Consider the following 22,935-nt stretch of genomic DNA (forward strand, 5'->3'; position numbering starts at 1 on the left):
TTCACTAAGTGAAAGAGCCAATCTGAAAAGGCTACATGCTGTATGATTCCAACAATATGACATTCTGGAAAAGTCAAAACCATGGAGACAGTAAAAAAGATCAGCAGCTATCAGGAGTAGGGGGACAGGAAGGGACAAATAGATGGAGCACAGAGGATTTGTACAGCAGTGAAACTACTCCGTATGATACAGTAACGATATACATGTTATTGTACATTTTTCCAAACCCACAGAATGCACAACACCAAGCATGTAAACTATAAACTCTGGGTGATAATGATGTATCAACATGGGGTCATGAAGTGTACAAATGTACCACTGTGACTCAGGATGTAGATAATGGGGGAGGCTGTGAGTGTGGGGGCAGCAGGTATGTGGGAACTCTGTACTTTATGCTCAATTTTGCTGTGAACCTAAACTACTCGAAAAAGTAAAGTCTATTTTTTAAAAATACAATGATTTCCTATTTCCACCCCTGTAAACAGACTAAAACAAGAAGCCACGTCTGCTCAGTGAACGTGAAATCCGAACTCAAGGAGTTCAGTAAGTTGGGCCGGCCCGTGGCTCACTCAGGAGAGTGTGGTGCTGATAACACCAAGGCCACGGGTTCAGATCCTATGTAGGGATGGCCGGTTCGCTCACTGGCTGAGCGTGGTGCTGACAACACCAAGCCAAGGGTTAAGATCCCTACTTCCCGGTCATCTTTTTTTTTTAAAAAAAAAAAAGGAGTTCAGTAAGTGGAATATTTAATGGAATTTGGCGGACAGCTAGAGCCACCTATCAGTGAACCTAACAATGGGACAGGAACTCCCTGGAGTCTGCTGGCGATCACTCCTGGGTCCATCTCACTAGGGCTGGCCTGACCGTGGAACAGCACGTATACAAGAGCCATCAATACAGTTCCTGTGCCGCTCCCCTGAGACGGGCAAGGAGGGGCACTGCTGACACCTGCTTCGGTGACTCTATTTCTCCTTGGCCTCCTGGACTGACCAGCTCCTGTGATAGTTAACGCTCTTTTTATTAGACATGTAACGACATGTAAATCATCCAAGTCTGCGAAATTCAGAGATCCTCTCCATCTCCATTATACCATATTGCCAACCTGATTCACTCTGTTGATTTTACAATGTTACTATCAGAGAGGCACCTCCTTAGAGCCTCCGAATACGGACAACAATACGGACAATGGTGCATGGCTCAAACAAAGTTTTAATACTCCAATAGCTAGAATCAAGTTATTTCAAGGCTAGTGTAAAAACAACCTCGGGCTCTTTAAAATTATAAACTATGAAGGCTGTTTTCAACATCACTCTAGGCAGCTCAAGCCAGGAACGTTCCAGTGCCTCCTGGAGATAGTCTCTTGCTTTTATAATCTATTAACTTGAGAGTGTCCTTAAAAGATCTGCAATAACTTATAATTAAGGAAAAAAAGAAAAACCACTTCAGGGAAAAAGAAAACTTGGTACTGGAAGATCAAATGCCATTAACAAAAGGGGGGTGGGGGATAAGAATCATTAGAAGAGAAGAGAAAAATCGAGAAAACAGTAATGAGGTATAAATTGTAGCTCCGAGCCTCCTTAACAGCAAGAAAAAAAGATGCAATTCTCTTGACCAGTGACAGAAACGTCTTAGTTCATTATCAGAAAATGTTTCTTCCTTTTCCCTGAGCTAACAGTAATCTGTCACAGGAGTCCTTGTATAAGGCACATGGAATAAGATAAGGAAGGACACATAACACTTGATAACACCAACGACACCAATATTACATTTACACAAGGTGTTTCACAATTGGCTATTTCTTAACTCAGGCCTCAGCAGGAGCTCAGGATAGAAAGCTTAGTTTTTTTGTTTGTTTGTTTTGTTTTTTTTGTCTTTTTCATGTCCAGCACTCAGCCAGTGAGTGCACCGGCTATTCCTATATAGGATCCGAACCCACGGCGGGAGCATTGCTGCGCTCCCAGTGCTGCACTCTCCCGAGTGCGCCACGGGCTGGGCCCGAAAGCTTAGTTTTGTAAAGACAGTTATACAGAGGGCCTGGATGGCTCTAAACCACATCTGTTCAAAGCCTCAGGTAAACACGTGGCCACCAAGAGATGACCCTGGACCTAGAAAATTTTAGATTAGAAATTACCAAATGCCTATAACACACTCTGCTACAAATTTTAAACAGGTCTGCATTCCAGTAACAAGCAAGCTACTACATATGCATGCTGAAATAATTAAGCACATTAGCTACTTAATCACACTATTTACAAATTTTCACCTAAATACTATCAAATGTCTGTCAAAAACAATGATTTTGGTTTGAAATAATGTTTAGATGTTCCTCTAGACAAGAGTCAGTAAGTTTAGCTGTTTCCTACTTTATGTAGGAATTTGCTATCAGAACGTGTCAACTCTAATTCTCTAGGTAGTATTATTTCAACAAAGGCTATGAAAAAAAAAGAACATTAAAAGCTTTGGAACAACAGCAACATAAAAACAATAAAGTACAATCAATAAATGTTATTTTAAAAAATATCTTGGTAGTGCACAGTGTTATCACACCAAGGTCAATGGTTTGTATTCCCACACCTGCCAGCCACCAAAAAAAAAAAAATCTTGGGTAGTATTACAGCTTATCAATAATGTCAAAAGCCTACAATAGGCAAATAAATGCTGCTAAAGTCTTAAAATGATAAACAACTTTCACTTTGGCAAAAAAAAAAAAGTAACAACAGAAAATGATGGGGTAGAAATGAGCAGTTTTCCTTATATGGGATGCTAAAAACTCATATCTAAAATTAATCAAGAAAAAAAGCTAGTGCAGAATTCTGATGGTATAACAGCATATTAAAAGACCTGTAATTTGGAAGGACCATGTGACTATCCATTTTAAAGAATGGACACACTTCACTTTGCGACTAGTCTTCAAGAATTAGGCCAAGAGGTTAATTAGTACAAAGTCTTTCAATAATCTGGATTTACTGATTTAAAGAAACTCTACTCACAAATTTGACAATATGAATCAAAATTTAAGTTTAACAACTACAGATAGAACTGCCATACAATCCAGCAATCCCACTACTAGTACATACCCAAAGGAATGGAAATCATCATGTCAAGGGAAACCTGAACTCCCATGTTTACTGCAGCGCTGTTTAAATAGCCAAGATATAGATCAACCTAAATGTCCATCAACTGATGACTGAAAATGTGGTGTGTATGTGTGTGTATATATATATATATATATATATATATATATATAATGGAATACTACTCAGCCATAAAAAAGAATGAAAGTCTGCCATTCACAGAAACAAGGATGAGCTTAGAGAAAATTATAAGTGAAACAAGCCAGGCGCAGAAGGAGAAATATTACATATCCTCACTCATAAGTGGGAGTGAAAAAAGGAAAGAAAAAGAAAGAAAGAAAACCAACAATTACAATAATATGCTGAACTTGCAAAAAGAGAGAACAGAACTGTGGCTGCTACGGGTGGGAAAGGGGGAGGGGCAAGGGGGCTAGTAAGAAATTGGTAAAGGGTCACAAAAAATGATTACATTTTGTAATGATGAATATGGTAATTATCCTGATTTGATCATCACACATAGTACATAGGTATTGATACTCAACTCTGTAGACCACAAATATGTATAATCTATTATGTTTCAATTTTTAAAACTTTAAGTTTGAAATGTACATACTGTTTTCTAAGAAAATATATTTGGGATTGTCTCTCAGAATTAAAAAAATTTTTTTTAAAGTGTTTATTTTTTAGAGATGCACAATGAAGTATTTAGAGATGAAATGCCACTATGTGTATAATTTTAAATGCTTAAGCAGGGCCGGCCCGTGGCTCACTCGGGAGAGTGCGGTGCTCAGAACGCCAAGGCCTCGGGTTCGGATCCCATATACGGATGGCCGGTTCGCTCGCTGGCTGAGCGTGGTGCTGACAACACCAAGTCAAGGGTTAAGATCCCCTTACCGGTCATCTTTTAAAAAAAAAAAAAAAAAAAAAAAATGCTTAAGCAAATAAAAGATGCAGCAAATATGGCAAAATGTTAACAACTGTCAAACTGACATGACAAGGACAGACAGGTGTTCATTATACTATTCTCTCTCCTTTTCTAAACATTTGAAACCTCTTATAAATACAAAAAATACACGTACCTCCCTTAAATCTATTGTACTCCTAGGAATTAATCCTACGGATACACTTCTGCCCACTAAAAAGCCCTGAAAGCATTGACCAACCCAGAAGCAATAGCATCCCCCTAGACTGTGGCCTGCAAATGCTATTTCCCACTAAAAAAAAAAAAAAGGCAAAAAATATAAGGTGAACTTACACATTTGATAACTTCCTTATCATGTCAAAAACCATAGGATGACATCAACGGTACTCAGGAGCCAATCTGAAGGGGCTCCTCCTGGACAAGGATAGGATGATTTGAGCTAAGTACGAAGAATAATCCCCATACTAGCCGGCCACCAAAATAACACAAAAAGCAAAACAAAAAAGAATAACAACAGCAATAAATTGAAATATATTAAGTATGTTTACTGTGACTTTATAAAGATTTTTTATTTTTTTATTTTTTTTATTTTTTATTTTTTTGTCTTTTTGTGACCAGCCGCACCGTGAGCGGACAGGCCATCCTTATATAGGATCCGAACCCGCGGCGGGAGCACTGCTGCGCTCCCAGCGCCGCACTCTCCCAAGTGCGCCACGGGGTCGGCCCTTTATGAAGATTTTTTTAAAAAATTCATTGGCATTCTAGTGAATTAACTCTTATTATGAAGACTAATAAAAGAATCAAACCTGTACCCTGCCTTTCAATCACCCAATTACTTTGAAAAGCAAATAATCAACAAAGTGAAGTTTTCCATTATATAAGTATTCCAGCTAATGAAAAGGAATGACAATAAAAGAAAGAAAATTATTAGAAATTCACTTTACAACCCCAAATGAAATAATGATGTAAGCAATATTCATTAATAGCTGCTAACATCACAAAGAGAGACATTATATGCTTCCTGACTAAGGAACACATCACCTATAAAGTATCTACTCACCCCCCAACAAAAAACACAAAAAAGCAAACCCAAATCTGAATCTGATCAAGCTTAACTACCAATTCTCAGGAAATGTAGAGGACAGAAAAACATGTTAATGACGTTATAAAGATGCAATGAGAAAAATCCACACCATTGGATATTTTTATAAGACAAATAACAGTTTTTTCAACAAATAAACTGCAAAGAAGAAAAATGGAACATAGGAGATCAATCCAGGAAATTTCATATCCAACCAACAGGAGTACCAGAAAGAAAGAGTCAGGTAATTTATTGCTATTGGAAAAGGGCCACAAAAAACGATTACACTGTGTAATTTTTGAACATATGTATCATCCTGATTGGAGCATCACATAACACACACAGGAATTGATATTCAATGCTGTATCCCACAGACATGTACAATGAATTATGTTTCAATTTTAAAAAGTAAAAAAAAAAAAGTAAGGCCTAAAACTGAAAACTCCTAGAAGAAAACGTAAGGGGAAATATTCATGGCTTTGGTCTTGGCAATGATTTCTTAAAAATGACCCCAAAAGTATGGTCAACAAAAGCAAAAATAAACATGTGGGACTATATCAAATTAAAAAGCTTCTTCTGTTTAAAGGAAACTATCAAAGGAGTGAAAAGGCAACCTACAGAATGAGAGATAATATTTGCAAACTGTAAGTATCTGATATTATGCACTTTAAAATGTGTTAAGAGGGTAAATCTGTTAAGTGTTTTTACCACCAAAACAAAACATAACAAAACATAAAAAAGAAAATCCACAAAAGAACACAAGACATTTTTGGAGGTAATGAATGTGTTTAGCACCCTGATTGTGGTGTTGTATCGGGGTAAATACGTATAACTAACTCATCAAAATGCATACATTGTGTGTAATTTTTTGTATATCAATTATACCTAAATTAAGCTTAAAAATACAAAAAAAAAGCATGTAAAATGTAGGGATAAAAATTATCAAAGATGTCTTGGAAGAAAACATCTCATAACTGAATACACGTGACCTCAGAATGATGGGCTTAACCAAGAAAACAAACACAATCGGTGAAAAAAAGACTCACAGCTAGACACTGCCGAAAAAGAAGAAAAAAACAACATAGCAGCAAGGCTGGCTTCAAGAATGCCCCAGAAGATTAATTAGCACTATTACTAGATGCCACTACGAGAATGTCTTGCTGTTCTACATTATTTTTAAAACAACAACAACAACAACAACATCTAAGACCTAAACAAAAGCCTCTTTCTTTCATCACTGAAATTACAATAATTTTCTAAAAACCAAGAAAAAAATGACTGTGACAGAATTGTTGTGGAAGGCCTCCAAGACACTCCTGGTAGAGCCAGAGCCTTCAAGAGTTCCAGGTCAGAAGTTGGATTCTAGGAGACTGGGATTGGTATACAGGAAAGCAGATGTGAGAAATGGAAAATGGTTAAAAGACCAAAAGCAGACTTCTGACTTTTCCAATGAAAAGACCTAGTTCCTTGATAAATTCCGATTTCCAACATTTCTGTTTCAATAGGTGGCAACATGTTTCAATTGCCATTTAGGACCAATAAACTGAGTGCAGAACACAAAATATCTCCATATGGACCTAGAACAAATATATTTCAACTATTTTATTTATGATATAAAATTAACATTATTACTATAGGATAAAAGGGACCCAAAATACCGTAGGACCATTTAACTTAGTCACTGCATACAGTCAGCCAATAATATCAGATTTTAGTTACTATAAAACATATTACAGGATGATTAAGAGCAAAGAACCATGAAGACAACCACCCTAGGAAATATACATACAGCTTATATACTGACATGAGGCAACCCCAAGTAGATGGATGCAAAAATATCCAAGAAATGACTGCAATTTTTAAGCATATAAATGTATTAATCAACAGGCCTACCTATAACATTGATTAGTTACATAAAAGTATTTCAAATCACGATATAAACTAGTGCATTAATTTAGAAATAGTGCTTTCTCACCCCCACACTTCATGAAACAATTTTAGTCAGGGGCTGGCTGGTTAGCTCACTTACAGTATGGTGGTAACACCAACGCCCGGGGTGGGTTTGATCCCTGTACTGGCCAGCCACAAAAAAAAAAAAAAAAAAAAATTTAGACCTTTGGAATGCATTTCTGACATAAGTATCTAACTATCATCACTAGTGACACTTTTTCCAAGTACCTCACACAATTATCTAGGGTACATGTATTAGTGTCCTATCACTGCTGCAACAAATTACTACAAACTTGGTAACTTAAGACAATGCAAATCTATTATCTTACAGTCCTGGAGGTAAGAGTCTGACGAGGGTCTCAATGGGCTGTAATCAGGGTGTCGGCTGGGCTGCATTCCTTTCTGGAGGCTCTAGAGAAAGATGTTTTCTTGCCTTTCCCAACTTTTAGAGGCTGCATACATTCCTCTGCTCAGACCCCCTTCCATCTTCAAAAACAGCTGTGGCCAGTTGAAATGTTCTCACAGCACATCACCCTGACGTGGACTTCTGCCTCTTGCTTCTACTTTGAATGATGATTATCACCCCACATTGAGCCCACCTGATAAGCCAGAAAACTCTCCCAGTTTTAAAGTGTGAAGTCAGCTGATTAGCAACCTGAATTCCACCTGCAACCCTAATTCCCCTTCACCATGGAACCTATGCCATGCAGGCTGGGTCACAGACCCCTCATGTGCCATGCAAGCTGGGTCACCAGACCCCTCATGTGCCATGCAGGCTGGGTCACCAAATCCCCTCACATACCAGTCACGAACTAAGTAATTGGGAAAAATCCTGGGAGCCACTGACAGAGTTGACAGGTTCATTCCAATGCAAGCTCAGTCCTCAGCTTCCTCTGCAGCAGCAGCAGTGGCCTCCCACAGCGTCCCGGGGGGCCCAGGCAGCAGCGGCCTCCAGCAGCAGTAGCAGCATGTGAGGGGTCTGTGACCCAGTCTGTACAACGGGTTTGAAGGGTCTGTGGGCCCTAGCCTGACATTTACCACTTCATATCTGCCAAACCACCATTAAAGAGCTTCCATCCATATTAATGGATTTGTGACATGCTACTCCAATCTGCCTTCAGGAATTGGTACTTTCTCTCCCAGAAGTTGGGAATACTGGCTTTTGGCAGATGGCCCTCAGCTGCTCTTATGAAATTGTCTCCACTGAAGAAAGCCCCTTGCCCAAGGGCACTCCCCTTTCCTAGTGACCAGAACCCAGAGACAGACCATCACAGAGGTGTAAAGGGCTAACCTCTCGTGTGAACTCAGAAAGACTGTGAAGGAAGGGCCATCCTGTCTGCAGAGCTCTCAAAGGAGAACAGCTGAAACCTTTACCAATCCTCCTTTACCTTCCCTTCCACTGATCCCAAGAACACTCCCTAATAGTCTTTCTGAACACTAAACTTCCTGAATGTGAATCTCCACCTCAGCCTGCTTCCCAGAGAACTCGGGTATTGGAAATTTCCAAGTACTGGACACTGATCCAATTCTTCCAGACAGCAATTTAGCAACATACATCAAGAACCTGAGAAGATGCATATTCTGGAGAAGCAAGAGTAGAAAAGCATGGACTCTGAAGCACAAATTCAAATCCCAGCTCTGCTAATGACAACTTTGAAACACGAGACTTGGTCTCCTCATCTGTAAACATGGGATTGGTTACAGCAATATCTAAGGGTTCAATATAGACAGCATACGTGAAAGCACCCGGCACACAGTTAGTATTCTTTAAATGTTACTTTCTCCTCCCATTTACCAGTAATCTCAGTCAAACCAGGAAAAACAAAAAACAAAAAAACCCTCTCCATATTAAGAATCTGTTTAAAGACTTCCGTGGTAAATATTAAGCTCCACAGAGGCAGAGTACATATCACCTAAGCCAATGGTTCTCATCAGAACTTAGGATGCATCAGAATCTCCTGGAAAGCTTCTTGAAACACAAATTGCTAGGTCTCGCCTCCAGAGTGTCTGATCCAGTAGACCTGGGGTTAGGCTCAAGAATTTGCACTTCTAACAGGTAATCAGGTGATGCTAATACTGGTCTGGAACCACACCTCCAGAACCTCTAGTCTAAGTTTACCAACCACTGAATCCCCTGTAACTATTCAGGCCTGTTCCTAATATGCAGAAGATACTCAAATATTTGTTGATTTGAGTAAGACATATAAATAAGTCTACAATATATGAATAAGTCTAGTTTTTTACAAAAGTAAAAAATTGGAAATTAATGTCCAAACATGGGTAATAATTAAACACTAAACACAGTCATTAAGAAATACATGCAAGATAACGATGTAGAAACATAGATAAGCATATACCAAATAATCACAAGTAAAAATTGTATGTATATCAATTTAAAGCACATCAAATACATATACACATGGATTAATGACAAGACATTTCAAAAAATTTGTTTTTGAGTTTAGGATAATGAGAATTCAAGATTTTTTGTTGTTTAAAGTTTTTTTGGAGAGTCCAGAGCCAACACCAGCTACAGCAAGGACAAAGCCCAGCATGCGCAGCTGCAGGAGCTGCAGGAAGTCCCAGAATATGTGAGAAAGGCTTCCAGTCAAGATGGCGGAATAGATGGTCCCCAGTGTCACTCTCTCCCACAAATCAACCGATTTATGACTATAAAAAAGCAATGACAGCCAAGTTGGGGCCACTAGAGCTCAGGGGAAGAAGAGGAGAGACCTATGGAGTTCACGAAGGTGGGAGAAGCCACGATGAGAGAAAGAAAAAATTGCTGAGTGTTTTGGGTCATGGCTGCTTTAAGGCTGGAGCTGCTGAGCACCCAGGGCAGGAGCTGGCAGAAGCTGCAGCTGTGCCCTTTGGATGGAGTTGCTTGGAGGTGGCAGGTGAGAAGAGGGCCTTGGCGGCCCCCAGGACAACACCACTAATAGGGTTCCCGTGGACCCACATAGGAGCGAGGAGCCACAACAACTGAAAAAAAGGAGCCATTCAGAGGCTGGTGAGTAATCGCAAGGGACTGGTGTACAGCCCATTCGATGGGAAGTGTTTGCAGCATAGGCAGTGGGGGAGATGGGCACACTGGGAGAACACTGGGACACAGCAAGGACAGCCGATCCGCCCCCCAATCAGCACAGGACCACTCAGAGGAGACTGGTTAGGAATACAAAATTGCATGGGGTGCAGTATGATGAAAAGACTCAGGCCCTGATCAGAGTTTCTAGACAACCCAGGTGCACCAGGTCTCTGGAGAGCCGAAGTACCTATAAGGCCAACCATTAAACCCTGAGCTGCACAAAAAGCCTTCCCTAGGGAAAAAAAGGAGCAAAGCAACAATTTAGCTCAACCACAGAGCTCAAGTACTGGTTCCCACAGGAAGTTTCCCCATGTTAGAAGTAAGCAAAGGACAAAACATTAGTTCTGGTGCAGGCACACCACCAGCGCCTTAGGGCTGCCAGCGGACCTGAGGTCTGGAGCCAGGACCAGACCTCCCCCCATAACCAGGCATACCACCAGCACCACACGGCCCGCTGGGGGACCCGAGGCATGGACCCAGGGACCAGACACCCCACCCACAACTAGGCACACTGCCAGCACCTCAGGGCCTGCCAGGGGGCCAAGGACCAGAACCACCCCCCACAACCAGGCACACCACCAGTGCCTTGGGGCCTGCCGGGGCGGGGGGACTGAGGCATGGAGCCAGGCACCAAACCCCCCTAACAACCAGGCACATCACCAGCACCAAGGAGCATGCCAAAAACATCACCTCCATGTGGGTGGCCTACCACAGACACCACAGTAACCACAGCTGCTGTGAAAGTGGCTAGACATCACAACCACCACGCAGATGGGCCACCAGCCACAGGAGTGCTCTGACACAAGGACAGTCACAAGCAGAGACCAAAGAAAAGAAGAGGATGTCTCTCTCCGCAAGGCCCACTCCAGAGTGACAGAAGAAACATCTGCTCTGTGATAATACTGGGGGACCTGAACACACCTCTCAGCATTGGACAGATCATCTAGGCAACAAATTAACAGAGTAACCATTACTCTTTCAGAAGGAGAGAAGAAATCTAGAGTAATTAGAGGGGGGAGGGGGAGACACTGGACAAGGGGCATAAAGAATAAGTACAATTTGTAACAATATATATACTAGTAATATTAATTTGATCAACATATGTCAACTTTTAACCCCAAAAATATGTGTAATCAATTATTATTCAATTAAAAAAAAAAAAAGTTTCTTTGTTGTAAGACCAAGGTCACAGGTTTGGATCCCTTTACCAGCCAGGCACCAAAAATAAAGAAATAAATAAATGAAGTTTCCTTGGAAGATATCTGAAGGTTGATTTAATAGAAAATAGCAACACTACATAGTGTATAATTAAATAAAATCTCAGATACCACAGGACATTGTCACCAAATAAAACACGTACAGGAGGCATCTACAAATTGGTTGCCAGTTTCCTCAAAAATAGTGGTATAGGGCATTATTGGCAAGCCTACACAGAAAAACTGCAAAGTAGACATATACGTGCATCCGTGTACATGCGCACACACACACACACACACACATGCTATCATAACTTACCTGCCACAGGAGGGACAACACCAGAAAAACGCACTGTCGCATGTTCTCCGTTAACTTCAACTCTTCGACCAATGACGTCTAATGTCAAAGTGTCACTCATTATAATATAGCCAGAATCCAAAATAAGGAGATCTAGGGAAAAAATTACAGCATTGACAAAAACTTAATAAAATTCCTTTAAAAGACTTTTTTGGTTTAACTTCATGTAGCTATTCATTAGGCCAACACTTGTGGCCAATTCGGTCTCCACGTTTTGGTAAAGAGAAGAACAGACATGTTTATGTACCACACTTTCCTAACTTGGTTTTACTTTACTAACTATATTTTAATGATCTAATATATTTAAAATCTTAACTCCAAGTTAATTTGCATCACATGACTCATCCATTCTGTCACTTACTGAAAGGGGTGGGAAGGAAAGGGGGACAGAGGAATGGGGATAATTGTGATAGAGAAAAGGGGAAGGGGATGGGCCACATGGATATCCTTCCCTCCTCAGGAAGGAGAAAAACAGAAACCCCCAGACATGGGAAGCAACACATATAAGGAACAATACATAAAATATTAAACTCTAGTGAAAATATAGAACCCTAACAATAAAGGGAAAGTTTTAAAAGGAGCCTGAGAGAAACATATGATCTACATGGGAATGATAACTAGATCCAACTCCACATCCACAGGAAGGCAGAGGACAGAGGAACATGTTAAATGACACCGCTGGGCTGTGGTCAGCTGAAGCCCAGACCATGGGAAACTCCACATGACAAACTAGTTGGTTTCTTCAACAAATGAAATGCAAGGAGAAAAAGAAAGGGATGGAGAGAAAACAAAGATTAAAAGAAACTTAAGAGATTTGTCAACCAATTGCAATGTATGGACTTTAACTTGGATCCTAACTTTTTTAAAAACTGTAAATAATTTTTTTTTTTTTTTTTAAAGATGACCAGTAAGGGGATCTCAACCCTTGTCTTGGTGTTGTCAGCACCATGCTCTCCCAAGTGAGCGAACCGGCCATCCCTATATAGGATCCGAACCCGTGGCCTTGGTGTCATCAGCACCATACTCCCCCGAGTGAGCCACAGGCTGGCCCAAAAACTGTAAATAATTTTTTAAATGAATTATGAGAAAATCAAATATCTGAACACTGGATATTTGATGGTATTAATAATTGTTAAAATTTTAACTATAATGGTATTATGGCTGTAATTTTTTAAAGCCTTTATCTTTTAGAAATAAATACTAAAATATTTACAGATTTTAAAAAGTCATATTTTAGATATATCACACTAGCAGCAGTGTAGACAATACGTTGAAAGGAAGTAAGAAACTATTGCTGTAATCCAGGTGAAAACAGTGAAAGCATAAACCAAGGGATTGTCCTTCATCCATTCATTCAACACATATTAAGCACATTCTACATGCTAGTTAAGATGCATGACCACAAATAGCAGTAAGCCATGCATGTATGATTCCTGCTTCAGAAGCTTAGGTCCAGTGTCAGAACTGAGAGAAGGTGTGGATTCAAGATAACGTTAAGAGCTAGAATCAACAGAAATCGGTGATTAATTGGATAGAAATGATAAAAGAAAAGACTAGGAAAGGCCGGCCCGTGGCTCACTCGGTAGAGTGCGGTGCTGATAACACCAAGGCCACGGGTTCGGATCCTATATAGGGATGGCCGGTTTGCTCACTGGCTGAGCGTGGTGCTGACAACACCAAGCCAAGGGTTGAGATCCCCTTACCGGTCATCTTTTGAAAAAAAAAAAAAAAAAAGAGCTAGAATCAACAGAAATCGGTGATTAATTGGATAGAAATGATAAAAGAAAAGACTAGGAAAGGCCGGCCCGTGGCTCACTCGGTAGAGTGCGGTGCTGATAACACCAAGGCCACGGGTTCGGATCCTATATAGGGATGGCCGGTTTGCTCACTGGCTGAGCGTGGTGCTGACAACACCAGGCCAAGGGTTGAGATCCCCTTACCGGCCATCTTTTTAAAAAAAAAAAAAAAGAAAAGACTAGGAAGACCCCCAATTTTTTGTGTTGGGTGGTTGGTGGTGCAGACACTGAAATGAGTAATATAAGGGGACGTGCAGGTTCAGGAGGGAAGACAGCTTGAGGTGCCTACAGAACTTCACAACGAACATGGGTCCCTAGCTCAAAAGACGTGTTTGCATGGGAAATGTGTACTTGGAAGTCACCAGCACACAGATTATAACTGAAACCATGAAAGTAGATGAGACTGAAAGTGGATCAGGTGGAAAGAAAAGAGGATCAGCTGGGGAAATACGTATAGTATTTAAGGGCGAGGCAAGAAATCCCTAAGAAGGAGTCAGAGGAGGAAAAGCCAGAAAGGAAAAAGAAATCCACATTCCTGGTGTCTTGGAATCCAAGGGATAGGACTTAAAGAAAGAATAATGGAGCAGCAGGATCATATACTGCAGAGAGCTCCTGTGAGACTGGGGCTTAAAAATCTCATGTTCCTTTTGCTAGCACAAATGTGGTTTATATCCATACCCTTATATTTGTCTAAATGGAACCGTTTCCACTACAGAAAGTTAGAAATGTTGCAATACGATGATTTTTAAAAGACCACAAGTTACAGGACCATTGAACAAAAAGAACTCCTATTTCGATATTACCGTATAATATCTGTACAAAATAAGAAAAACATATTGCTAATCATACCTTCCTGGATTATAATGACATTACTGAATACTCAGAACTCGATTAGTATCAGCTATCTGAGGCTTTTAGTATTACTTCTTCTCTATCTTTATCTTTTTAAAAGAAATGGTCAACATTTTCTCTGTTATTAGAGTTGTCTTTGTATCACATTTGACCTGCTGTTTCCATATTACAGAATAATCTGAGCATTTTTATCTCAGATTACATGATTTTAAGTTTACCAAATTTCAGTATTGGGTCCTCTCAATCAGGTCCTCTAGTTTTTTGTTAAAAAAAAAAAAAAAATCTTTTCACAATTCTTGTGAGAGGAATCCTGTTTTAAAGTGGAGCTTAATTTCCTGTTTAAATATGGGAGGACAGGACAGTTGGAAAGGGGCCAGGATCTAGATCTAAAACTGCCCAGGAGCACTGAGAAGCAAAAGAGAAATGAGCCCAGAGCCCAAAGGTGGTGGGAAAAGTCAAAGCAGTGTGGATGAGATGATGGCACGATCAACAGGCTGGTAGGAGCGGGCGTGGGGAGCTATGTTCTAGTAAGCTCAGACACAGACACAGTCAGCAGCCAAGGGGTCTGGATGAAAGCAAAGTTTACTCACAGGCCTGTGTTCAGGCGCAGCTTAGTCCCTGCAGAGAGAGACTAACAGGATGACGGCACAACGCCATGTCTACAGGAAATCAGCGTACCAGGACGAACCCTGGTTCTATGAACTACACTGCACGGGAGCTAACTAAACCTAAACTCACAAGGCCCCATGGTCAGTCTGAAGCTCTGGCCAGGGCTCAGCCCATGGGCCCCACCTTGTAGATCAGGCTGACAGTGAGAACAGCGTGGTGAGAAGAGCAAGGGGCACGGCAGCAGGCTGGAGACTGAAGACACTAGGAAGCCCTTCTCGTTAGTATTCTAACACTTGGAAGTCGTTTATGAATTATAAAGTCCCCCACATGCTCGATTCTACCTGATCTCTAGTAACAATTTTTGTCATTCCTACCTGTGTGCTGTGCCCACAGGACCAATGAGGTCACCAAGTATAAGGCGTCTAAGGTCAGTCATTAATTGCCTCCGCATCATATCAGTATTTTGGATGAGCCTGTCTAATCTCTTAACCCTCCTAATAATTTGTCTCTTGACACGGTGATCTTCTGTGAAGATCTAGAAACTGGATCTGTCTCATGCCTGTGCCTTAGTTCCAAGCCCTTTACCCTCTTCCCCTGGCCAGTCACCCAACAGGTCCCCGTCTCCTTCTGTTAGACCTACTTGATGCCGGCTACTGGCCCACCCAGGACCTCTGCTACCTGTTGCTAACACTACCACTTTGGTCACCCCCCACCCACACCCCCACTTTAGGGTCCACACAAACTGTCCTGAAGTCAGCTGCTCACCTCGTTAGACTTACTCTGATTGCCTGCAGTGGACCCTCTCCTAATTGCCTGAATGAGAGTGGCAAGTCGCCCTTCCTTGGTTAGTTCTCTCTGGAAGCCTTGGTTAAAATGGGATGGTCTTTTTAAATACACTGTTTTTTGGCAGCCGGCTGGTAAGGAGATCTGAACCTGTGACCTTGGTATTATAAGGCTGTGCTCTAACCAACTGAGCTAACCGGCCAGCCCCTATTTTTCTTAAAAAGAGATGAAATCTACCACTTTGCCTCAGTGATTCTCTATAGTCCTCTATAGCTATTGAGACTCAATCTATTCTTTTTACCAGCTGACATTTAAATATTTGAAGGCCACCACTATGTCACCATTTCTGCTCTCCCCGCTTCCTGTCCCTCACCTCCAAAACCCCTTCACCAGGGTAAACATTTCTAACTCCTTAAACCATCCTCTTGTGAATTCCAAGTTCTCCCTCATTATTGATTTACTGATTCCATCCTTAAAATACAAGACCTGGAACTGAAATCCATATTCCAGGGCCGGCCCGTGGCTCACTTGGGAGAGTGTGGCGCTGGTAACACCAAGGCCACGGGTTCGGATCCCTATACAGGGATGGTCCATGGCTCGCTTGGGAGAACATGGTGCCGACAACACCAAATTAAGGGTGAAGATCTCTTTACTGGTCATCTTTTTGATAACCATATCCATTTGTGACCTGGCCTGTGGGCCGTACCACTCACCCAACGGTGTGCAGACTGAAGTTACATTCACTTTTCCCCTTTTTCACAGAAATACTGTTGCTCACTACTAAGGTTGCAATGAAATAAACTCCAACAACATTTCTGATTTTTTTTTTTTTTTTTTTTTTGTCGTTTTTTCGTGACCGGCACTCAGCCAGTGAGTGCACCGGGCATTCCTATATAGGATCTGAACCCGCGGGGGGAGCGTCGCCGCGCTCCCAGCGCAGCACTCTACCGAGTGCGCCACGGGCTCGGCCCCAACAACATTTCTGATTAACTACCATTTTCTGGTCATAAAATTTAAATGTTTAAATTTCACCATACTTACATTATCCTAAAAAAGGTGTTTACTAGTTTTAAGTGCTCTTTCAATTTTCATTAACACATAAACAGAATTTTATTACAACTGAGATAAATAATTTTAGTTCTTTTATCAGCACTTTTCTATAAACAATTTCCTATACAGCCAAAGAAGCAGCAATCACTTCAGTGTTCAATTGTGATACCACAATTTACTAAATCATTTCTCTCATCTTATATGGTTTGTTTATTTTCCCCAAGAAAACAGCTAAAAACAGCTTTAACTTTTAAATTATTATTGTCCTTTGGAGTATTGGGAAAAATTCTTGAGACAATTATTCAAAGTAAATAAATATATATAAGGTTCTAGAAAGTCACAGCTGGGCTAGCCAGTTAGCTCAGTTGGCTAGAGCACAGCCTTATTAACAGCCAAGTCATGGGTTCAGATCCCCATACAAGCCAACCACCAAAAAAAAAAGAAAAGAAAAAAAAAAGAAAGTCATGGCCAAATTGTCCATCAAAAAAAAAAGTTAATTATTGACTTCACATCAGGAGAAAGTCTACTTGTTTCTATAGTCTTGTGTATTCCCATCACGAGCTTTAAATCAGATCTTCTCTATTTTATGTTTGTATAACTAGTGTTTAAAGTAAGACTTAATACATTATAATATGGTGTACAAATGTAGGATTTCCATTTGTATATATTAAACTTCCAGTAATCCAACATATTAACTATCTCTCCCAGCTTTGTCCTGTACAACTTTTGTAAAAACAGAGACAAAAGACACTGACCAAAGACAGAAAGCATACATAACAGTGGGAGGTCAAACTTGTCAGTTACAAGCCCATCCATAATCCAGCTCACATTCAAGAATATCACAAACTGTGTGAAATGCTTCACTGAAGTCAAAATACATTGTTGGTCAGGGAACACACTCTGTCAATCACACAGAAGAGAAGCGGGTTGAGGGAAGTGGGGGTACTTCCACTTTTCCTTAGATACACCTGAGTTGTATAAATATTTTCGAAGTGAATAGCTTTTTCTATTAATAATAATGTGGAAGAAGAGGAGGAGGAAAATGATAAAGGATGGGGAAATGACAACACTGTTCTCCACAAATTTCCCCGGCTTGTCAGGGAATCACAATCCAGGCAGAAAATGAAGTTAATTCAGCAAGACTCATTCTGTGAACTTGTCCTAGCTCCTTAGGATTACCACTTTTCTAAATGTTCATAAAACACCTCCCTAGATGTTATAACTTCTTTTTTTATTACTCTTCAAAGATTTTGGACAGGAAAATTTGCAATCATATTTGCCAGTTCTTTCATAAATTACTGAATGTAATTTTTCCCGGAATGAAGACTAATTCATAATGGCCAAAATGGCCAAATAAGGGCTGGCTAGTTAGCTCATTTGGTTGGAGCGTGGTGCTGATAAAATCAAGGTCAAGGGATTAGATCCCTGCCCAGCCAGCCGCACAAAAAAAAAAAAAAAAAAAAAAGGCCAAATATTATCTTACCTCTTTTTATCTCCAAATGCCTTTAACCAGATTTTTTTTGGCAAGTCAAGAAGAATCATTCTCCGTGAAAACAAGCTAAGAAATTGAATCAATGTGCCATTTTTTTGTCATCTCTTAATATTACATTAAATATGGAAAAAAACATGAAGCAAATGTAGCAAAATACTAACAATTATTAAATAAGGGCAATGAGTATATGCATACGCATTATACTTTTCTCTCCATTTTTCTATATGTTTTTAAATGTTCAGGATTAAAAGTTAAAAGAAATATATTTCTACACCCAAGGAGTAGACTTTCTTGGACACTTCTTAATCTAAATCAATCCTAAAAATCTTCTTTTCCTATCTTCACATTTTTTTACACGTTGATTTTGAGACTCGATCTTAACATTACTTTTCTATTTTTTATTTTTTGGCAGATGGCCTGTATGGGGATCTGAACCCTTGATAACCCAGGCCCTTTTTCTTAAGAGGTCTGCTCAAGTGACTTTGAAAGTTATTTGTTAGACACTGTCTCTTTTTCTATTTCAGAAATCTTTTTTTCTTTACAATTTTTTTTTAGATTTTATTAATAGATAATACTCAAAAGTATAAAAGGGAATATGTCTATTAGGAATAAAAGATGGAATGGATTATATCTAAGTGGTGAAGTCAGACAATGGATTTAATAAAACATAGATGGCTCTCCCCAGAACTGGGGAGAGCACAAAGATGGACAGTCCAAGTAAGTGTTTCTCAGAAACCCACAGGCACATCTAGGAAGTCTGCTCAAAGAAACAGTGCAGAGCTGGTCGGTTAGCTCAGCTGGTTAGATAGTGATGCTAATAAAACCAAGGTTGGGGTTTGATAACTGTACTGGCCAGCCCAAAAAAAAAAAAAAAAAATTCATGGAAAGATTAATAATATATATATATATATATATATTTTTTTTTTTTTTTTTTTTTTTTGCTGGCTGGTACAGAGATTGAATCCTGGACCTTGGTGTTATCAGCTCATATTATTTTTTAATTCCATTTTTCTATAAACTTATTGAAGTACTCTCATATTTCTCCCTATTTAATGTTATATGGATATTATGTGCAGCCAGTCTACTGGGTAGAAATCCTCCTTTCCCACTACCTGCTAGCTATGAGACACTGGATAATTTAACCTCTTTTTATCTTAGTTTCCTTGCTTGTAACTTGTAGATAATATTAGCATCTATTTCATAGGGATGTTGTGAGAACAGATTCTACATTTAAATTAGATTCTATATTTAGATGAGGAAAAAATATTCCATAAACCCAAGGAAATATGTTACAAGTTCAGAATACCGGTAGCTGACATGGGAAAGTTTAATCACAATACGCCTACTACTGTTCCCAGGAGGTATGGATTCCAACGTCATTACTGCATTTCCTACCTTCTTTGGCTACTAAGAGATCCAAAAAGATATCTGATGCCAAGAGAAAAGTTAAAAACACGGGCATTTTTGTAAATTAGTAATAGAAAAAGATTTCTCAATATAGATCTATCATATTTCTAAATTTATTTTCCAAAGCAGTTCCCTGATGTTTGTTCAAAATTGTACCAAAATGATTGGTATGATTTCCAAAGTACTCTTTGCACAGACAGCATTCATGAAACCTATCAAACAGAAAAATCAGTGCTCGATTTGGCAGCACATATACTAAAATCAGAATGATACAGAAAAGACTAGCATGGTCCCTCAGCAAGGATGGCATGCAAATTTGTGAAGCATTCCACATTTAAAAAAAGAAAGAAAGAAAGAAAAATCAACACCAATGGGAAACACACTTAACTGAGATTTAGGAGCTCTAGGTAGCAATCCCGGCTCAGGCACTAACAAGCTGTGTTAGTTACACATCTTAATCTTTCTGTCACAGTGAAGAATATAAGAAAATAGAAGACGTGCTCTTCCAGGTAATTTACAGTCTAATTGGGAGAGAGAATTAGAAATTATCACTGAACAATTAAGACCTAAAATTAGGACTGCAAGAATCAATTTCAGTTCAGATCACTGTACTAGCCAGCCACCAAAAAAAAAAAAAACCCCAAAAGAATCAAGTCCAGTGATACAGAATTGTGTGGGTTAAGAGTGACGGAAGGTTCCATGTGGAAACCACACCGAGGTTAACTCTTAGACAAGGGCAATTTATAAATAAGCAGAGTCAGAGCACAAGCCTTCCAGGTAGGGAAACGTAAGAGAGTTTCACTGATTGGAGGCTCACGTTAGGAGACTAGATGAAGAATGTGGAATAACTTTAAAAACTTAAGAGAAAAAGGTCATTTGCTTTTTAATTACCACCCATAAAATGACAATTTCCAAGTATGTAGCTCATTTTTAAACAAACCTGTCTGCTGTCTTTCTTTTTATTTTCAATTCTTAATTGTGGTAAAATACACAATAAAACTTATCATCTTAACCATTTTTAAGTGTACAATTCACATTGTTTGCAACCAATCTCCACATCTTTTTCATCTTGCAAAACCCATAAACAACTCCGCATTTCCCCCTCCCTGCAGCCCCTACTTTTTTGTTTCTATGAGTTTGAATACTTCATACAGTGTTTGTCTTTTAGTGACAGGTTTATTTCACTTAGCAAATGTACTGCTGCCCTTCCAGACACTGCGTGCCTAACATCAAAGCCTGTGTCCAGGTTGTACTACCACACACTCATAGTACTTCTTTACCCTCCAGACTAAATGATCTCACATCGTTTTAAGTAGATCCTCCAAAAAGCTTTAGGCATTTCAGAAGAGGCTGCAGGCATGTCTTCTCTGTGAAATATCAATGACCTAAATCTACACCAAACCCACAGTTTTTATGACAAAACTGTATGAAAGAGAACTAAAGAGTAACTAATGAATCAATGAATTTGTGCCTTGTCTCTACACACTTTCAAATACTACCAAATATTCCAAAACCACTCCCCCACAGAGTCATTCCAGCTACTCCTGGTAACTGGCAAACAGTGATGTTTCCCCTTTCTGATAGTCCCTACCTACTTTCTGGATAATATTCATTTCACACTTAATAATATGTCTGTCATATTGTTTTCTAATTGTCCCTCCTGCACACATTACCAGCAAAATGCTTAGGGAAAGTGTCTTATACTTCTTTTACAAACTTTGAAGTGCTAAGTACACAATAAATGTTCTACCGAAATGTATGATAAATTGACTTAAACCAAAAAGAAAACATCAAAACCAGAGAACAGTAAAAATTACTAGTTTTATTGTTGAAAATTACATCGTATAAAAATAATTAAGCACTGAGATGATACAGGAGCCCTGTTTAAAATCAGTAGCTAAAAGGTAAGAATAATATTCTTCTGTAGGGTTAAGTTTCTAATTAGATTTAATAAAGTATGCACAGTAAAATTAATTAAAATTAAGTTAACCACTATAAGAACAGAAATAGAGTATATAGAGGAATACATCCTCCAAACAAGTGGAAAGGAAAATGCAAAAAGAGAAAACAAAACAAAATACCAAACACTCAATATGAAAAAGGGGAAGGATGAGGGGGAGATGTACAAAGTGTAAGATAGTAGAAAAAGCCCAAAGTCATTTACTCAACAATTATGTTGGGCTGGCCAGTGAGCCCAGTTGGTTAGAGCACAGCATTATAACACCAAGGTCAAGGGTTCGGATTCCAGTACAGACCAGCTGCCAAAAGAAAAAAAAAAAAATATATATATATATATATATATACATACACACACACACACACACACACACACACACACACACATATACATATATAGATTATGGAGTGCCTACTAAAAGCCAGATATAGTCTTAGGCACTAGGGATACAGCAAACAAAATAGAAAAATACCTGTCTTCATGAAGTTTCTATCCCAGTGGGAGGAAACACAATAAACCAAACAAATGAGTAAATCACATGGCAAGTCACATTATGATAAACTCAAGGACAACGAATGCGATGAATATGTTAAGAAGGACATGACAAGACGGCTTGTCAGGCAAGGACTTACTGAGAAGGCAACATTTAAAAAAATAGGAGGGAGGTAAGGGATTGAGCCATGTGGACATATGGGGAACACCATTCCAGGCACAGGAACAGCAAAGCAAGTGCAAATATCCTGGGTTGGACGTACTTGAGGAGGCCATATAGTAGAGCAATCAGGACACTAGTAAGAGATGAGATCAGAGGTGAAACAGCACCAGGTCATATAGGACACTGGAGGCCACTCTAAAGACCTGGCTTTTACCCTGAGTGAAATGGGTCGTCTTTGAAGGATTTTTTGAGAGTTAAGAGATGACCTGATTTATTTTTTTAGGATCACTCTAGATGCTGTGATGTGAACAGACTGAAGGAGGAAAAAGCTGAGACTAGTTCGGTGGTCGCTGCAGTAAACCAGATGAGAGACAATCGTAACCCGGACATGTGAAGGTGGTGAGAAGGAAGTCTGGACAGATTTGAAGGTGGAGTCCATAGGATTTGATGATAGATTATACGTGAAGATGACTCAAGGATGACTTCAAAGGTTTTGACCCAAACAAGTGTCTCAGTAGTGACAATGAATGCAAACATAATAAATCTGCCAGCCAAAAGGGAGAAACTGTCAGCTAGGATCTGGAAAAAAAAAAAAAAAAAAAAAATCAATCCCCAGCGCTGTGTTAACAACAGCACATAATATATGAGCATATAGAGAAGTTAAAACT

The 22,935-nt window shown here is 39.5% G+C and overlaps 1 protein-coding gene and 1 non-coding gene across 3 annotated transcripts in view; one reads left to right on the top strand and one right to left on the bottom strand.

Moving 5' to 3' along the window:
* Window positions 1-22,935, bottom strand: part of TBCE (tubulin folding cofactor E) — a 74,333-nt gene that overhangs the window by 50,623 nt on the left and 775 nt on the right. For both annotated transcript variants that reach the window (XR_010022304.1, XM_063082681.1), the window contains exon 2: window positions 11,628-11,759. Coding sequence is in view for 1 of the 2 variants with exons in the window: in XM_063082681.1 (XP_062938751.1) it covers window positions 11,628-11,727 (100 nt within the window). In the remaining variant the exon portion in view is untranslated. The remainder of the gene's footprint in view (window positions 1-11,627; window positions 11,760-22,935) is intronic.
* LOC134366538 (U6 spliceosomal RNA) lies at window positions 19,887-19,993 on the top strand. Its single transcript, XR_010022335.1, has one exon. It is a non-coding gene; the product is annotated as a U6 spliceosomal RNA (small nuclear RNA).

The sequence above is a fragment of the Cynocephalus volans genome, chromosome 18, assembly GCF_027409185.1.
Source record: "Cynocephalus volans isolate mCynVol1 chromosome 18, mCynVol1.pri, whole genome shotgun sequence".
Taxonomy (NCBI): Eukaryota; Metazoa; Chordata; class Mammalia; order Dermoptera; family Cynocephalidae; genus Cynocephalus; species Cynocephalus volans.